Here is an 18,012-nt window from a genome sequence, read left to right as displayed (position 1 = left end):
GGTACGATTAATATAAGAATTAATTATATTTAAAGGATTCAAAAAAATATTAAAACAGAGAAGTTAGTAGAAATTAATCTAACAGAGATAATTATTTCTTTTTTTCTTTTTCCAAAAGTATCATATTATTTATGATTCAGGTTAGGTTAGGTTGTATTAGGTACAGGGTAACCCACCCCCCTCCCCCCAAGGGTTAGGCAGAAAGAAGAATAATCTGTAACATATGCCATAAAAATTATCCTTATAGTATCTCTCTCTTGTTTTGTTCTCTAAAGCAAGACGCAAAAATGTGTACAATGCAAAAAATAACTTTCTAAAATTAAAACCAGGCACATTTAGCCAATTTAAGCTAAACACACACACGCGCGCGCGCACATACAGTAACTTGCATACAGCCTGCAAGTCACTCCAATACACGCACAAAGTTTTTTTGCGAGCCCTAGTTTGTTAAGTGAAACCACATTGTTCAGTGTTTATATGCTAAAATATTTTTCTTTTTATACTATTTATGAAAGACCTACGGATTAGGTAATAATGTTAACAGGATGTGCATTATTATGGAGTATTTTCGCCCATAAAAATCAATCTTCTTTCTTGATAACTTTAGTTGATTTAGGAAATGTTGAATTGTCCTTTCAATTTTAGATTTGAAACATGGTATGATGATTCTTGTTACAGTACGACACAGTTCATAGCCTCAAGAGGTAATTAAAAAAAATAAAAATAAAATTTTTTGTGAAGTAGTTTCCCCAGAAATTTTTTTTTTTTTTGGGGGGGGGGAGTTTTCATTTTTTTTATGGGTTGGGGGTGTCCCACCCCCCCAAGAAAAAAGCTTAAAACCACCACAGGACCAATAGGTATATACCCTGAAGAGCAGAATTTTGGTGGATACCGAGATCTTAAGGGACGGACAGACAGAGGGACAGACATCAAGCTACTTTGTATTATAGATTTTATATAGTTATCCTATTTTAACTTTTTAAAAATGGATTCCAAGGTTTATGAATGTTTTCATCCTTGTGATTATAAAAACTTTAATTTTACGCTATATTTATATATTTCAGATGACTAAACACAGAATATAGAAATAAAATGACTGATTTAAGAAATATTTCCACAACAAACTTTAGGCAAAATAAACAATCAAATTTTCGATTATTATTTTCTACGAATATAGAAATGTACAACATAAGATTAAAACCAGTTTTTTAGCCGATGCCTCCGGCACCTCGGGGCTAAAAAAACTAGTTTTAATCTTATAATTGTAAATTCTATATCCGCGGAAAGCCGTTTATAATACGATACGAGAAATAACCATTCTCGTATTCATTCGAAACCTGTGGATTAGAACTGGTTCTCATCCATACGAAAAAACTATATCTAGCATCGTATTATATCCAGTTTTCTACGAATATAGAAATGAACAATCATAACATTAAAACCAGTTTTTTCAGTCTGTGCCTTCGGCATCTCGGGCTAAAAAACTGGTTTTAATCTTATAATTGTACATTCTATATCCGCGTAAAGCCGTTTATTACACGATGTGAGAAATAATTATTAATTCACTTTGTCCGTCCGTCAGTCAATGTCACTATGGGGGAATTGTGATTTTCTCGTCTGCTATTCAAGATAAATGGCTGATTCTCTAAACTAATTCTATCGCATTAGCTGTTATCAAGTATGAAATGCCTAAATTTTGTGTTGGGATTCGTATTGATATTGAACTGAACACAAATTCTATAAAATTCAAATATTCAACTGTCTGTTGTCACCCTTGTTTGTATTATAAACAAGGATGACAACATCCATAAAAGCCAAGCTCTGAAGCTGTAAGACAAACGGACATTAACACTTGTATAGTGTCTTACCTGAATAATCAAAATATATATGATTAAGAGTCAATTCAAAATTGTGAGTACAATTGTTGAAAATCTTCTTGATACAGGATAATGTTTATGGACATTTTTGGGACTTGAATATAGAGTTGCTTTGCTTATAAAATTGTACTTTGTTGTCCCAGGAATCATATACCGAAAATCAAAACAATCGGATAATTAGTTCACATAAAAATTTGTTGTTAATAAAGTAAAAAATCCACATGATTAAAATGGACGTACGGACATACTGGTAATGATTACAGAGTTGCTACGCTTTTTAAATCGTACCTAAATACTACAGGAATCACCATACAGAGTTTGAAATCGATAGGACAATTCTAACATGCCTTAATTAAAAAAAAAGCTATCCCTCTCGGACGGACGGACGGACGGACGGACGAACGGACCGACCCTAATTATAGAAAATCTTCGCTTTAAAAAATGATTGTTTATGATTGATAGGACTTTTCTTGTAATTATAACTGTGTTACTACCTCTAGTGGGGAGTATCCTAGGTCAACAACAAGAGGAAGGATTTTGTAAAGTAAATTATAATACAACACAACAGTGTCAATTATTACAACATATAGAAGGCACACATTTAAGGTAAATTTTTTAACAAAACAAAAAAAATTTCTGTCTGTCTGTCTGTCTGCTCTTCTGTAATTTTAGTAGTTTGCCTATTTTCATTTTTAGAAGTGAAATCCCTTTTTAATTCATATCGGTCAAAAGTCCTTTCTATTACCCATCCCTTTTCGTTTTTCTTTTAGCCTTTTCTTCCATACAGGGCAAGGACCCTGTCCCGATTTTCCATTGGGCCTTTGAAATTGAACTGATCGCATGTAAAATAAAATTTCAAGTGGAGTTATAGCAATCACAGGTCCATACAAGAGAACAACAGGAAAAATATGAAGTAAAATGTTTTGATAAATATTTACTTATTGGTACATCTTAAACCCTATAGGACAAAAAAACTAACTAAAGCAATGCAAATTACTCTCAAAAGCTTGTAACAGCTTAGTTTAAGTTTAATGGCATTTTTTTTGTCTGCTGGTAAAGGGTCCTTGCCATTAAGGAGATAATATACAATTACTTCTATAATTATAAATTTATCAAATGAACATTTTTATCACCTAAAAGGAAAAAATTGAAACACTCTAATGCGCATAAGTCATGCAGTTAAAACTTTCATTTTTAGCCCCCAAGAGGCCTTTAAATGATATTTTTTCAGGGATTATTTCACTGAATGGAAAGAAAATATGAAGGAAAAAGATTTATCACAATATAAAATTCCACATATAGGTATTTGGTGAATGTTATCTTTAAATAAAAGTAACAGGATGTCTATGAGTCTGCCTGTATGTCTATTTGTACCGAAGAATTTATCTAACTGCTGAACCTTTACAGAAGAGAAATTTACGTCAAGAGAACTTTGAAATCGATAGGACACTTCTTACATGATTATTTAACCGTTACTTAAGGACCTACCGCAATTATGAAAAGCTTCGCTTTAAGAAATTTATTAATCATTATCAACTTAGTAAATTTTTTTTCTACCGCCTTTTTTATTTTACAAGCTCAACTACAGACTGCTTATTTTCTTCTGAAAATATATTACCTGGTACGTAAGTCTGTCAGTCCTGCTACAAAAATTTAAATATCAAAACTTATACATACAACTGAACACTGAACATTTGCTTTTTAAATCACTTTGATAGTCCATCCATGATTTTTTGTTCTTCTAAACTTTAAATGTTGTCATTTCTTTTAGGTGGTAGAAAACTTAATTCAAGCGCTTGCTTGATAAATAAATGTCTTTCATCTGACAAATTCTACTCTGAAGAGGTGATTATTTTATATACTTTTCTGTGAAGCAGCCACTCTATCACTAGGGTCAGTAAGTGCGTACTCTGTTCAATTTTAGACATTATAAATATAACGTCTCTAGTATGACGCAGCGTTGTACGCTTCTGCTGTGGGTTTGTTATGTAATGGAAATAATTTACGTGAATATTATTACAAGGGAAATTTTGTCGTCAATTTAATTTCCTACTTTCGTCCTCCCTTATTGGTCAGTTCTTTCCTCTAGTAGGATGGGAAGGGATGGGGTAAATGTGTGGATAGAGGGGGTGGGGGGTTTATTACATTAGCCAACTGGAAGGACCATTTTATTAGAGTATTCAAAAATATTTATAATATAAAAAAGAAAACATTTAGTTCAATTGTTATTGTGATCTTAAGCTTCAGACAAAATACTACTTTTTATAATAGGAAAGCGGGAGTGATGATAAATCAAGAACTATTTACAAGTTTTACCCGGGAAATAGTAAGTTTTAATATTTAATCTATAATACAAAGTAGCTTGATGTCTGTCCGTCCGGCAGTCCGCCTGTCCGTCCGTCCCTTAAGATCTCGGTAACCACTAAACCGATCGGGTTCTACGCTTCAGGGAATAAAAGAATAAAAAAATCCCCTCACCAATTTTTTTAAAAAGAATTTTTACGAATTTCGTGAATTTGCGATTAATTCTCATTTTTGTTCGCTCGGTAGGTAATAGAAGATATTATTATAAAGACAGCTTTCCGCGGGTAGTAAAATAAAAAAACTAATGATTAATACCAGTTTTGTTGGTCCTGAGGGGCCGTAGGCACGGGCTAACAAAACTAATATTGATTTTGTGATTCCCGCAATTTAAAATTTCTCAGATATATGACATTAATCTCAACGACAAAATGAGAGCCATCGTTTCAAAAACATTTACTTAATCAGCGCTTTCACACAAAGAGGCCGTGGGGCATTGATATTCCCACCTTTATTTTCGAATTCAATTGTAATCAAGAAGGGGGAAGTTTTTCATAGTGCTTATAACAAATGACGCCATACAGGCCTACCATTGTTCAATTAAAATGTATACTGCCCTGTTATTGATAATTTAGTATGTGTATTGGCCTATCATTGGTCATTTGTATAGTATGACGTCATTTATTTTATAGGCACTATAAGGAACTTCAAGATGGGGAAGTTTTTTCCTATGTATAACCCCTGCAGAGTGCCCGTGCCTACAGGGCTACCCAGTACCCAATATAACCTAACCTGACCTAAAGTAATGAACAAACCGACGAAAAACTATCACCCTCCATATTTTATCCCCAAATAGGAGGGGCGGGGGGGGGGTGGTTCAATGCTCAACAAGGTACTTTGTGTGGATGATATAAAATATAATTATATTTCAGTTTGTTATGAGAAATATGAAATGTTGTCAATGTCAGTGAGAAGTTATACCAATGCTACCAGCGGAATTGTTGATTTTCTGTCAAAAGATAATATTTTGACTTCTGCTCCCCTTGTGGATGGATGCTTCAATGGATTATCCAAATCTTTATGGTAAGCTTATTAGGAAAATAATTTCCAGTATGGCTTTCAAACCGTTTAACATCCGCTGGATTGATAACCGGCCATACTGAAAAATCATGTATGGTTGCGTATTATAGAAATAATAGAAAGAATCATCATATTAATACCAGTTTGTTTGCCCTAGCCTTGGCCCCTCGAGGCTATCAACACTGGAAATTAAACTTATAATCTAACTTATTATCCACGGAAAGCTGTCTGTACGACGTGATAAATAAATGTTCTACGCAAGTAATCAACATAATTACAAGAATTTTCGGATCTATTGCAGTTGACGGTAAAAAAATGCTGGTAACGAATATTGCCAAAAATCTATGAATTCTAAAGGCTGCTAGCTGCCAAACGGCTGAACGTACAGAACGCACACTGTTGTAAGCAGCATAAGAAGGCCTACAAATAATCTGGAATAGTAATAAATCAATAATGAATAATTATCTCGCAGTGCAGAGAAATGCGCGATAAAGGCCTATTTTACGCGTTTTTTCTTCAGTGAAGCTTTCCCTGTGCATCATTGTGTGCATCATTGGATCTTGGCTATTCCAGATTATTTGTGGGCCTTCTTATACCGCTTAAAATGGTGTGCGGGTATGATCTGTACGTTCAGCCGTTTGGCAGCTAGCAGCATTTAAAATTAATAGATTATTGGCAATATTCGTTACCAGCAATATTTTACCCTGAACTGCAGTAGATCCGAATTTTCAAATCAAAATATTTAGCGCAGCTACCCCTATAACTGACTGTGTAGGTGTTACGAGGGGCAATGCGGAGGTAATCAAGAGGAGAAGTCAGAGCCAGGTACAATACAGATTTACAGGGATATTACCTTGGTAAAACAAGGATGACAACATCCATAAGTAGCGAAGCTCAAAAATTATGGATAGATATTCGGAAAAAATGAACTATAGAGCAGTTTCATAAAAAAATAAACTAAAAAAATCACGAAACCTTGTAAGATTTATCACGTGAAAATCTAGAAATCAATCTAGAACCTCAACCAATAAGCAAATCTTTATGAGACTTTTTGGGATATGTAAATTGTCAACTTATTTAATCCCTATCTCGAATAGGAGTAAAGAAAATCATGAAAACTTAAAAATCTAGGAATCGAACTAGCACCCCAACCAATAAGTAAATCTCAATAAAATTTGATAAAATTATGCAGAATATTAAAGTATTTAATCCCTAAAAACTTCAGCCGTCTATCTTGAATAGGAGTAGAGAAAATTATGAAAACTTAAAAATGTAGGAATCGATCAAGCACCCCAGTTAATTGACGAATCTTAATGAAACTTGGTAAAAATATGAAGAATGATAACACATTTAATCCCTGAAAATTTGAGCCTTCTATCTTTTATATGAGCCGAGAATATCACTTTTCCCCCTTTCTGTTTCAGACGGACGGACGGAAAGACGGACATTTCGATTTATAGAGTAGCTTCGCTACTAAAAAGCAAAGCTTATAAAAAGGCTAGTTTTACCATGATCAAAACAAAACAGAATTTTACCAAAAAAGAAAAGACATAAAGGAACTTATTAAAAAAGAAAAAAAAACTTTTAACTCTACCAAAAAAATTATGTAGGCTATTATTCTTATTTGAATTCTACAGTATGATTCTACAGGTGTCTGAGTATATTTTTTATATACCTTTAAAAATGCTTCAAATACAGTTTATCCTAAAACTAACTTTCATAAAGGCAATTGCCAAAAATAGTTAATTAGAACTTAATTAGCACACGGAAAATATCGAACTGATTTAAGTTTATACCCAATCGTCATATCAATCAACATCCAATAATTTTAAAAAAAAATTTATGCAAAAAGATTTAAATGTCTTGTTTAAATCTCTCAAAAGATATCACACATATAAGAATAGTTATTTCTCGCATCGTATTATAAACGCCGCGGATATAGAACCTCAGGGCTAAAAAAACTAGTTTTAATCTTATAATTGTACATTTTTATGTTCGTAAAAAGCTGGATATAATTCGATGCTAGACATAGTTATTTCGTATGGATGAGAACCGGTTCCTATCCACCGGATTCGAATGAATACGAGAAAAAAAGTTTACGCCTTTTTATAATTTATATTAGCGTCTAGAAGCTATGCATGGAAGGGGTGGGAAAAGCAAAAAAATAGCCTATAACCACATTCCAAGATCTAAAAAAAAAGATTAGCCCAAAACCATCCCGGGGCCTGGGTGAAGATTCCATAAAATAGACATTTCAAGCGGTTCAGTAGTTATTGAAATATAAAACACTAGCGGCTACGCCTCTAGAGGCCTCTAGGGGCACTGGAGGTGGGGGGAGTTGAATCCCAAAACATATTTTATTTTTATTTCTGATTTTTTAAAAAAATTTTTGGGGGGGAGAAATTTTTTCTAGGGGTGATTTCTCTTGGGAGGGTGGTAGTACCCTCCCCAAAAATAGTTATAAACCTTTTATGAGAAGCTACCCTGTAATGGAGAACCTGATCGACTCAGCGGTTAGCGAGATCCTTCGGTACAAACACACAGACAAACAAACAAACAAACATCCTGTTACTTTAGTATAAGGACTATTCAAAGGGGATAAGACAAAAAATAGCCTAAACCCTTTGCCAGTACAAAATCCAAACATGAAAATAGCCTAAAACCATCCCGGGAACTATGTGAAGCTTCTCTAAAAAAAAAGAGCACTCAATCAGTTCAGAAGTTATTGAAATCTTAAGCTTATACAAAAAAAAACCTTACTACTTTATATAAATGGATATGAAAATACAAATGAATAGATTGTCTTTTCGCTTTAGCAGCCATAGTCCTGAAATAATTCTAGTTTGAAACTCAAGCAGAAGAGAAAGTGGCCTAGAAAGTGGCATACAAAAAAATTGCTAAATAACAAAATCTTAAACGCACACGTAATCCTGTCAGGTTTTTCGTTATTATGTTGACATAAGTATGTATTTATAATGCCCTATTAAACTATCATTATATGTCATCCTTGACCTTAAGCACTTTATAATAAAGACATATAATCGACACAAATCCTAGAATTTCATATCGACAGAATTTCAAAAGTTTTGACAGGGAATTTTGATGTTTTGTTAGTCATCATGCATACTATCTTTGTAAACTTTAATTTCTCATAAATGTACACGATGACGGGTAAGAAAATGCTGTTTCTCAAAGTCGTGCTCGGTCATGCGTAATATTTGAAATGTGACGCAAATTTCATACAAAAATTGTTGCGGTAAAATATTATTTAATTTACTTTTTTTTCTATAAGATAAAAGCGATGCATAATTTTTTTAAAATTCACTAGGATATAAAGATGGATTTTTCTCTATCTTTAATTTGTAAGTTGCTGCGCTACAAATGAACATAATTTTTTTTGTTAGATTTCTTGGACTCTCTTGTGGTGTATACCGAAGAAAAAATCCACGAGGATGTGTATGTTTGGTCCTTTTCTCCACTTGGGGCCCTTTATTGCACTCTAAATATTGTTGGTAGGGTAAGTTCTTTTTATTTCGACTAGCTGCTGCTATTCTAGCATCTAGCGCTCTGTATTCAATTGAGTAGGGAAAGTAGGAATAGCCTAAAACCAAACTTTAGATATGAAAATTGAATAGCCTAAAACCATCCAGGGATGTGGAGGTTTTGGGTTCTAGTCTGCCATGTGTCATACTAGAGAAGTTAAAAATTATACCCACTGCAGCTATGTTAGGCGGGTACAGAAGATTTTGCCATGGGGGTTCACGAAGCGCATGCGAAAATTTTGACAACTCCCTCCCCCTGATCCAAAATCGAGGGGGGTTTGGGGGGATGTGTTTTTGTGTGGTTGTATTACAAACAACAAGAGGTTTTTAACACCCTCCTAACAGACAGACTGACGCGACGAATCAAGATTTTTTTTAGAGCAAATGTGTATAGGTCAGTAAATAAACTTAGAAGTAGTCGCACATAGTATTTTAGTATTAAAGATGCATGCAGTCAGTTAATATAGTTGAACTGTAACTGTTCATAACTGTCCTAGTTAAATATTTTGTTGGTAATTCTCTTGCTTGTTACAGGCCGAGGGAGAGGATTGTGTGCATCTGTACTCTGACATCAAATCTGGAATAGTTGGAACTTGGAGGGATGGTCTCATGGTCCATGGAAAACCTGCCATTCTCAAAAACTTTACAATTAACTCAGGTTAGAGAAGTTTTATGCACTTACGTACTTTAATTGTCAAAGGTTAGGGAGGGAGGGGACATTGGCAATTTTTACACTAGTCCTAAAAGTTTTATTATAAGGTTAATTTGTTAAACAACTTTGGAGACTTTTATTGAATTTTGATTGGTTGGCTCATTAAGTTGAGTGTCCAAACGTTTCAACCACTAATTTTAATCTACAGAGAGGTAATTTTGTGTATAATTATTGAGGATGTAATTGTACATCAATTTATCGGCTATTGTCTTATCCTTTTGGATACTTGGTCAAAGAAGTACTTAATTTAAATTTTATTGATAAATTATAGCTGATCAAGTTTAATAGAAGACAATGATAAAAATAATTTTTGGTCATTTCTCTGGAGGATTGATTATGTGAGTGACACCATTATGACACCAAGATATTGAAATCTGAGATAGCAAAGAATGAATAACTATTTATAAAAGTTCTTTTTGATGCATATTCCCTTTAACTTAGATTATTAACCAATACAACTAGAGTTAGATATATTACTAGAAGGGAGAGAAAAATACAGAGGACAATGGGCTGTTTATTAAACTGGTCCCGTAAGTTTTAAAATAAGTTTCTTATTCGTAAACTTAACAACTTTGGAGACTTTAATTTTATTAGGAGTATGAGCTACTAAACCAGTGATCCAAATATTAGAGGGGAGAAGAAATTTTTTAAAATAAGTTTCTTATTCGTAAACTTAACAACTTTGGAGACTTTAATTTTATTAGGAGTATGAGCTACTAAACCAGTGATCCAAATATTAGAGGGGAGAAGAAATTTTTTTTTCTTGATTTTTTTGGTGCATATTCCCTTTAACCAATGATTTCCTTCATACCCATTCCTTTAAATATTGAAAAACTAGATTGAATAGATTGAATGACTTTTTATGAAGGTAATTTTTGCTGCATAATCCCTTTAACCAATGATATATTTCTATTTTAGATTATGGACTATTGCAACCAGAAATGGAAATATTAGATGGGAGAGAAAAGTATACTTTCTATGAATCTACTAATAACACAATAACTCCTGATAAGATGTTATCAGATATTTATGAGGTAATTTCTTCAATTAAAACATTATTGAATAATGTTTTGTTTAGCTTTAAATTGTTGAGAATTTGATGAAATATCCAAAGACCAATCTAAAAGTAAAATAAATGGTTTTCATGTGTTTATTGCATTTTACATTGGGTACAGGGGAGCCCTGCAGGGTTAGGGCACCACAGGTATAGGCCCAGCAGGGCAAGAATAATGATAAAAGAAAAAAATCCCTCACAATTGTTAAAATTTATTACAAAATTAATGTAGGGGGTTGTGATATTTGTGATCTATAGGCACTTTAAGGGAAGGATCAAAAATGGATGATCCAATGCCAAATTAATTATATAACCTCTGGACAAAATGTAAATAAATATGCTTAATTTGTTTTTTAAATATTGAGAAAAATATACTTTAAATAGAGAATTAATTGGTCCAAATATTCCTAATATTCAGAAACTTGATATATTTTTTATTGAGATTAGTGGAGTGTCTTTCTCCCACCCCATCTGTACTTGGGAAGAACACATATGTATATGTGCAAGCAAGGTATCTCTACAATATATATTATTTTGTTTTCAGGAAATGAATTTGTTTGTTGCACCCTCACCAATGAAAGATGCAGGTAAAGATAAATAGAGGTGTTTTCTCTTAAAGTGCTGTGTTGAGCTCAAATAAGACCCCCTTCTTATTTTCAAATATCTCAAAAAATAAAGTATGGAGGGAGAGAGTTCAGTGTTTGACAGGTTCTTTGTGGAAAAGTACCAAAATGATATTGGGATAGAACAATGTTAGTCCATAAGTGTTGTTGAAATAAAAAATCCAATATCATGGATAGATAAAAGGACAAAATGAGTTTAGAGCATTTATTAAAAAAAATTGCCCCACTAATCGCTTAGTAGGGCAAAATTGTTTTCGTGAAAAATCCTCCAAAATCACATAAAAAATCTAAAAAAATTAATAACCCTTCTATGATTTTGTTCAATTTTGGTAGATTTTTAATGTGATTTTGGTGGATTTTTCACGAAAACTATTTTGCCCCACTAAGCGATTAGTGGGGCAAATTTTTTTTAAAGAATCCACCTCAGATGTTTAGTAGTCACAATAAAGAAAGAAGAAAAAATGAGAGTCAGGATGTTGTTTATTTTAGAAAATCAAATTACTTTTGGGATGGGGCATTTAACTTTAAACCGTTATGGTACCCAAAGTTTTAAACATACTTCTCTCATTCTTTTGCTATAAACTTTGAGGATTTGTATCAAATATTAATTGGTTGGTATAAACGAGCATCGTCATAACTTTACTTCCATATAATAATTTTCATTTACAGAACGAAAATATTTTAATAATCATGTTAGAGATATAAATGAATTTATTGGCAGTTGTCATATCTCTTATGCATTTGATTCAAATTAAAATTATAAATATATATATTATCAGGAGAAGGTTTATTTACTAAAACCCAGCTGAAGAAGGGAGATCTGGTAGCTGCTTACAATGGAGTCAAAATTACATTTGAAGAGGCCAGGTATGACCATTTAGATTTTTCAAAAGATATGTATATATCTACGTAACGGTAGTTTACATTAAAATTCTTATCGAACACAGAATCCCCCCCCCCCTCCTTATTCAGAACTCGCGGCTACGCCCCTAGAGGCCTACAGGGTCACGTAGATTGTTTCTTTTCAATCTATTTTAAAATCAGCTATTGACCAAAAATATTTTTCTCGCCGCTAGATGGTGTTAGTTATGTTTTAGCTAATTTTAAAAATGTTCACAGGGCGGCGTTTTTTATATTTTTTATTTTTATCGATTTCTCCGAGTAGGGTTGCGGTACTATAGTTATAAACCTTCCCGGGACCTAGGAGAAGCTACTCTGTTAAGGAGAATTTCAGAAAAAAAGGAGGGGAAGCTTCAGTGCTCTATAGGCATTTTCAGGGAAAGAACCGTTATTCCCAAAACTAAGAGAGTTATATAAGAAGGAATATTTAATGACTGCTCAAAATATGAGTACTTTTTATGGATACTAGCGGCTACGCCCCTAGATGCCCCTAGTGGCACTTTGAATATTTTTTTTATATCTAAAATATGTCTGTGTTGCGTTGACGTTTATGTTGAATTCTACTCCCTTGTATAATCGAGGGTAGTACCCTCCCCCAAAATAGATCCTTCAGTACAGACAAACACACATCCTGATACTTTATTATAAGGATTAGCAGTACAGTGGCGTGCACAGGGTTTCCTAGTTGGTGCAAACCTTAAGGGGGCAAAAAGCGAGTAATGCAAGCCTCCTAATTTTTATTTTGAGGGGAATGTTGACACCTTCATCCCCACGTCCATGGGAATAAGGCAAGCATGGAGTATGATGAGTAAAATTTTTGGGACAATCATTGTTTTAATTGATAAATTATTCCTCAATGATTATTCAATTATATTTGTTTTTTTATTTAGCCAAAGTAAAGAGCTGAGGACTTCAAGATACATAGTTGGGTCTTGGGACTCTCATCTAATAGATGTACCTAAGGTAAAGATACATAGTTGGTTCTTGGGACTCTTATCTAATAGATTGAATATTAAGAGTCATTTTTTTTCCAGGTTTGAGAGAAGGAGTAATTCCTTCTTTAATAATTTTTGGGGAGTTATCAAAGAGGGGGGAGAGGAAAAAAATATATTTACATATTATACATATTTTTAAAAGTTTTTAGGTTCTAGTAGTTCATCTATCCCCTTCCCCTTTACGTCCTTGAATAGAAGATTAGATTATTATAAAATAGATAAAAATATTTTATTTCAGGTATACAGAAGTACAGCAAATTATGTAGCTTCATTGGGTCATAAGGTGAAATTTACATTTTTTTCCAGCCTTCATTTGAGGATACAAAATTATCTTCTTTAGCACAGCATATGAACAAACATGCAAGGATGATGGCATATATAAGTACTAGCGGCTTCGCCCCTAGCCTCTAGGGGCTTTGCCCCAAGAGATGATAAAAAAAAGTTAAGGTGAAATTCGTAAAAAAAATAAAAATAAAAAGGACCAAGGAAATCTTCTACAAAAAAATGGGTGGGGATTTGTTTGTTTTTTGAGGGGGTTGGGGGTGTCCGACCCCCCAAGAAACCACCAGAGGACCAGTAGGTATATTCCCTGAAGAGTAGAATCCGATCGGTTCAGTGGTTACCGAGATCTTAAGCTTCAGACGGACGGACGGACAGATAGACATCAAGCTACTTTGTATTATAGATTACAAAACAAATTATGGACAGTAGAACGGACAAAGTGATTTATAAAGCAGATGTTCAGTTAGAAAGAGAAATAATATGTAACTATAATAGTTATTTCTCGCATCGTATTATAAACAGCTTTCCGCGGATATAGAATGTACAATAATAAGATAAAACCAATTTTTTAGCCCCGAGGTGCCGAAGACACGGGCAAAAAAAACATTCGTAGAAAGCTGGATATAATACGATGCTAGACATAGTTTTTTCGTATGGATGAGAACCGGTTTCTATCCACCGGATTCGAATGAATACGAAAAAATAGTTTAAAAACACGAAACGTTTTGGAAAAAAATGAATTTGTCTTTTTTAGCATGACTGACAGACTGACGGATCAAATAAATTGTTTACTGGATGCTCTTTCTTGGGTAAAGGGTATCTTCACCAAAACAATCTGCAGTCTATCTCAAATACCACCCGCGAAAATTACATTTCCCCTATAAGATTGACCTACCATATTGGTCAATTAAAATGTATACTGGCCTGTCATTTGTAATTTAGTCTGTGAACTGGCCTATCAACGATCATTTGTATTGTATGACGTCATTTTGTTTTAGGCTCTAAAAAAAGCTTCCTATTTCAGGCCAACAGTGCAAATATTGGAGAGCCTCATAATGCAGTGTATGGTGACTGTGATCATCCAAGGTATGCCTTGCCAGTTGCATGCGTCTTTAGTTTATAGGGGTCATTTAAAATAATGAGAATAGCGTTTTCGCCTCTAGGGGCACTTGATGGAGTTTTAAAAAGATAATTTGTCGTGAGTTTTTATGTGGCGTTTTCTTTTGGGAGGGTGAGAATACCCTTCTTAAAATAGTTCAAATAAACTTTTCCTGGACCTTTAAGAAGCTTCACTGTAAAAATAATTATATCGGTCTAGCGGTTAGCGAGATATTAAGTTATAGACAGACAGACAGACAGACAGAAAGACATACTGCTCCTTTTATGTAAAGTTACTATTGAACAAAAATATCAATCACATTTAACTTGTACATTGGGTATATTGATAAAAGAGGGCAACTTAATTTATTGGCAAAATGAGTTTTGCATGTTTATGGGTCAAGATATTACATTTATTTCATCACAACTGAAGCTATGGGACAATTTAATAGTGTAGCTACTCTGTACGTTCATGTTGCATCCTTGTTTACTGGAGGACTGTAACAATTTGACGACATAAATTACGTAAAATTGTATAAGCCATCTAAAGAATGTGTTACATTAAATAATCAATTAAGAATACTTGTAACAAGGATGAAAACATCCATAAAAGCAAAGCTCTAAAATCATAAGAAAGGAAAAACGAACAATAACTTTAGTAGAGTGTCAGATCTTGTTAAGCAGAATATTTATTGATTTGTAATTCTAACCAAAATTGTACATAAATTTGTTGCAAAATTGCATAATTACAGGATGCAGTAAAAGGACATCCTTTCATTTTTATGATTTGATTATAAAGTTGCCTTGCTTATAATACTCAGGGAAAAGGGAATGTGATTCTGACAAACAATTCTAAAGGAAAATTTCCCCACAACCCCCTTCCCCTTCTCCTTCCCTTCTTACCCACCCTTCTTCAGTTACATGGAAAAAAACAAGATTTACCCCCACCATACTTCTAAAAGTTTCGTGATTTTTTGTAGAATTGATTGTTAGAATAGCTAGGCCTGATAATACTGAGCCTTATTGTTGAAGGAATCAAAGTTTCAAAATTCAGATAAATAGGATTTTTAAAATTTTGTTGTCAACAGTTAAAAATCATATTTTTTAAAATGGTTGAACGGACATCTGATAATCATTGAATGATGCTACGCTTCATAAAACGTACCTAACTGTTAAAGGAATTATCATGCAAAGTTTGAAATCGATGGGACAATTCTAACCTGTTTAAATTAACGAAAAGAGCTAACTGTTTCGCTTTTAAAAATAACTTTATTTATGATTTAGGTTTGGAGAAATAACTTGTGTGATGGCCACAAGGGATATTCAACCCTATGAAGAAGTTTTAGCTTTCTATGGAGAAACATATTGGTCACAACCTCAAGAATGCAATCTGTGATAATAGTTACTTCTAGCATCGTATTTTAGACATCTTTCCTCGGAAAAATTTAGGTTTGTATCCCCAAGGGGCCAAAGGCCCAGGCCAACTCTAAACTGTTAGAACTTTTTATGATTTATTTTATTATTCGTGGGAAATCATTTATCATACGATGCTATACATGATTTTTGCCGTTTGGCTGAGAACCGGTTCTAATCCAGCGGATTTTAATCGCTTTCGAAGCCATATGGAAAATAATATATTTGTCGGAATTTGACACCTGTAGAAACAACTATTTTACCTCCACCTATACTTAACTAAAAATAATTATTTGTAAATTTTTTTCACAAAGAAATCAATAGAATGCAAATAACAAAAGCTTTTTATAGTGCCTATAAAAAATGACGTCACACTGTCCTATTATTGGTCAATAAAAATATATACTGGCCTGCCATTTTAATTTAGTCCGTGTATTGGCCTATCATTAGTCATTTGTATTGTATGACGTCATTTTTTATAGGCTGTATAAAGAGCTTCAAAATAACATTTTGTTTTAGTGATGATTATTTTACGCTCGCTAAAAAGTTTGATGTAAAGTAGTTTTTCTTTTTGTTGACATGTCTAATGAAAGTATTGTATAATTATTGAAAAATTTAGATTATATATTATTTAATATATTTATTTATGAATCAATATTTTTTTTTTTTTTTTTAGCTACTTTATTTTACTAAATCTGAATATATTTTTTTTTTTTGGAATGGGGGGGGGGGTGGGTGGGAATGGGGCCAGGGGTAATTTTAGGTATAGTCCCTTTCGGGGCAACGCACCAGAAGCGATTCTTAGTATTTTTAACAGTAGTTTTTCTCCTATTTCTAGCCCCTGTGTCTAATTCTGCGGGGACAATTGCCTAACCATGTGGGGCAATCACCTAACCCAATATAACCTAACCTAACCTAATATAACCTATAAAAAGCCATTTTAAAATATGACGAATCGCCCCTTAAGGGGCGTTGCCACGAAAAGGACTATTCCCGTATTTTTTTTCTAGGGTCATATCACCAAGGGGATTGTAGTACCCCAGCCCGGCCCCTCTGTTTCAAATAGCCTGAAACCTTCCAGGACAAATATTAAACTTGACGAAGACCAATCTGTACCACTTTTCTCCTGTGACGTAATAAAAATGAGAGATTCTCCATAATTTTTTTAGTGTTTTTTTCCCACTTGTCCTCTCATCTCCCTCATTTATATGACGTCACAGGAACAAAAGTGGTGCAAAACTTGTACAGATTGGGCTTCGTCTTAAACTTCCCAAAACCTGTGACAGACATCACGCAAATTCGCAAATTAGTATGGAAATTCTGATTACCATACATTACATCTTTAAGTCATATTTAATTTTATTCAAAATAAATTAATACGCATTCCCAATCATAAAAAACAAAATTACCCCTTGATTATTTTTTGTAGATTAAAATTATTGACAGAAAAGGTTTGTCATTGAAAAATTGTAAGCATCTATTGTTTTTAGGGCAACAAATGTGGCATCGTGTTCAGTGGCGTGCGAAGCACTTTGTCTAGGGGGGGGGGGGGGGCATTTTGAAGATTTTGTAAAATTTTGCCCCCCCCTAAAGCAAAGTGCCCCTATCTCTTCTCCCCCATCCCTTCTCCCCACCCTGCAATGACCGAAGGGAAGGGAGCTAGAAAGCATCTTGGAAAAAAAAGTACAGAAAATGATTTAACCTTCAACCCCCCCCCCCCCCCCACCACAAAACATTTTTTATTGGTGGAAGGGGATGTTATAAAATCTCAACAGGAAGGATGAATAACCCCATTAAAAAATTTTTTTGGGGGGAGATAAAAACACTCATTTTGGAAATAATTTACTTAAAATTTACCTATTATGTAAAACTGATTTTAAACAAGGATGACAACATCTATAAGTAGCAAAGCACAAAAAATCATTAATAAGAATACAGACAAGTAGATTTAAAGAGCATCTGTTGAAATAAATATATATTTTAGATAGAAAAAGTCACAAATCCTTTTTTTCTGTATGTTGTGTGATGACAGTCAAAGTAAATTACATACTGGATGCTCGAAACAGCAAGAATTTTTTTTTTTTAATCTTATAATCCATAAAAAAATTATTGTTCCATAAAAACCAATGATATAA

At 33.5% G+C, this 18,012-nt stretch overlaps 1 protein-coding gene across 1 annotated transcript; it reads left to right on the top strand.

Annotated features, from left to right (window-relative positions):
- The first annotated feature begins 593 nt into the window (after window positions 1-593).
- LOC145328170 (uncharacterized) lies at window positions 594-16,534 on the top strand. The gene is made up of 17 exons (XM_080171760.1): window positions 594-704; window positions 1,065-1,130; window positions 2,340-2,483; window positions 3,109-3,179; window positions 3,649-3,722; window positions 4,149-4,203; window positions 5,111-5,261; window positions 6,034-6,083; window positions 8,663-8,775; window positions 9,335-9,458; window positions 10,431-10,546; window positions 11,111-11,153; window positions 11,969-12,056; window positions 12,980-13,052; window positions 13,323-13,367; window positions 14,391-14,452; window positions 15,749-16,534. Exons 2-17 carry the CDS (start codon window positions 1,093-1,095, stop codon window positions 15,858-15,860), a joined length of 1,359 nt encoding a protein of 452 aa, XP_080027886.1. The 5' UTR covers window positions 594-704; window positions 1,065-1,092; the 3' UTR covers window positions 15,861-16,534.
- The last annotated feature ends 1,478 nt before the right edge of the window (window positions 16,535-18,012 follow it).

This window comes from Acartia tonsa, chromosome 9, assembly GCF_053477335.1.
Source record: "Acartia tonsa isolate MP-2025a chromosome 9, ASM5347733v1, whole genome shotgun sequence".
Classification (NCBI taxonomy): domain Eukaryota; kingdom Metazoa; phylum Arthropoda; class Copepoda; order Calanoida; family Acartiidae; genus Acartia; species Acartia tonsa.
The sequence above is the reverse complement of the archived record's forward strand: the minus strand, read 5'-3'. Positions and strand labels throughout refer to the sequence as shown.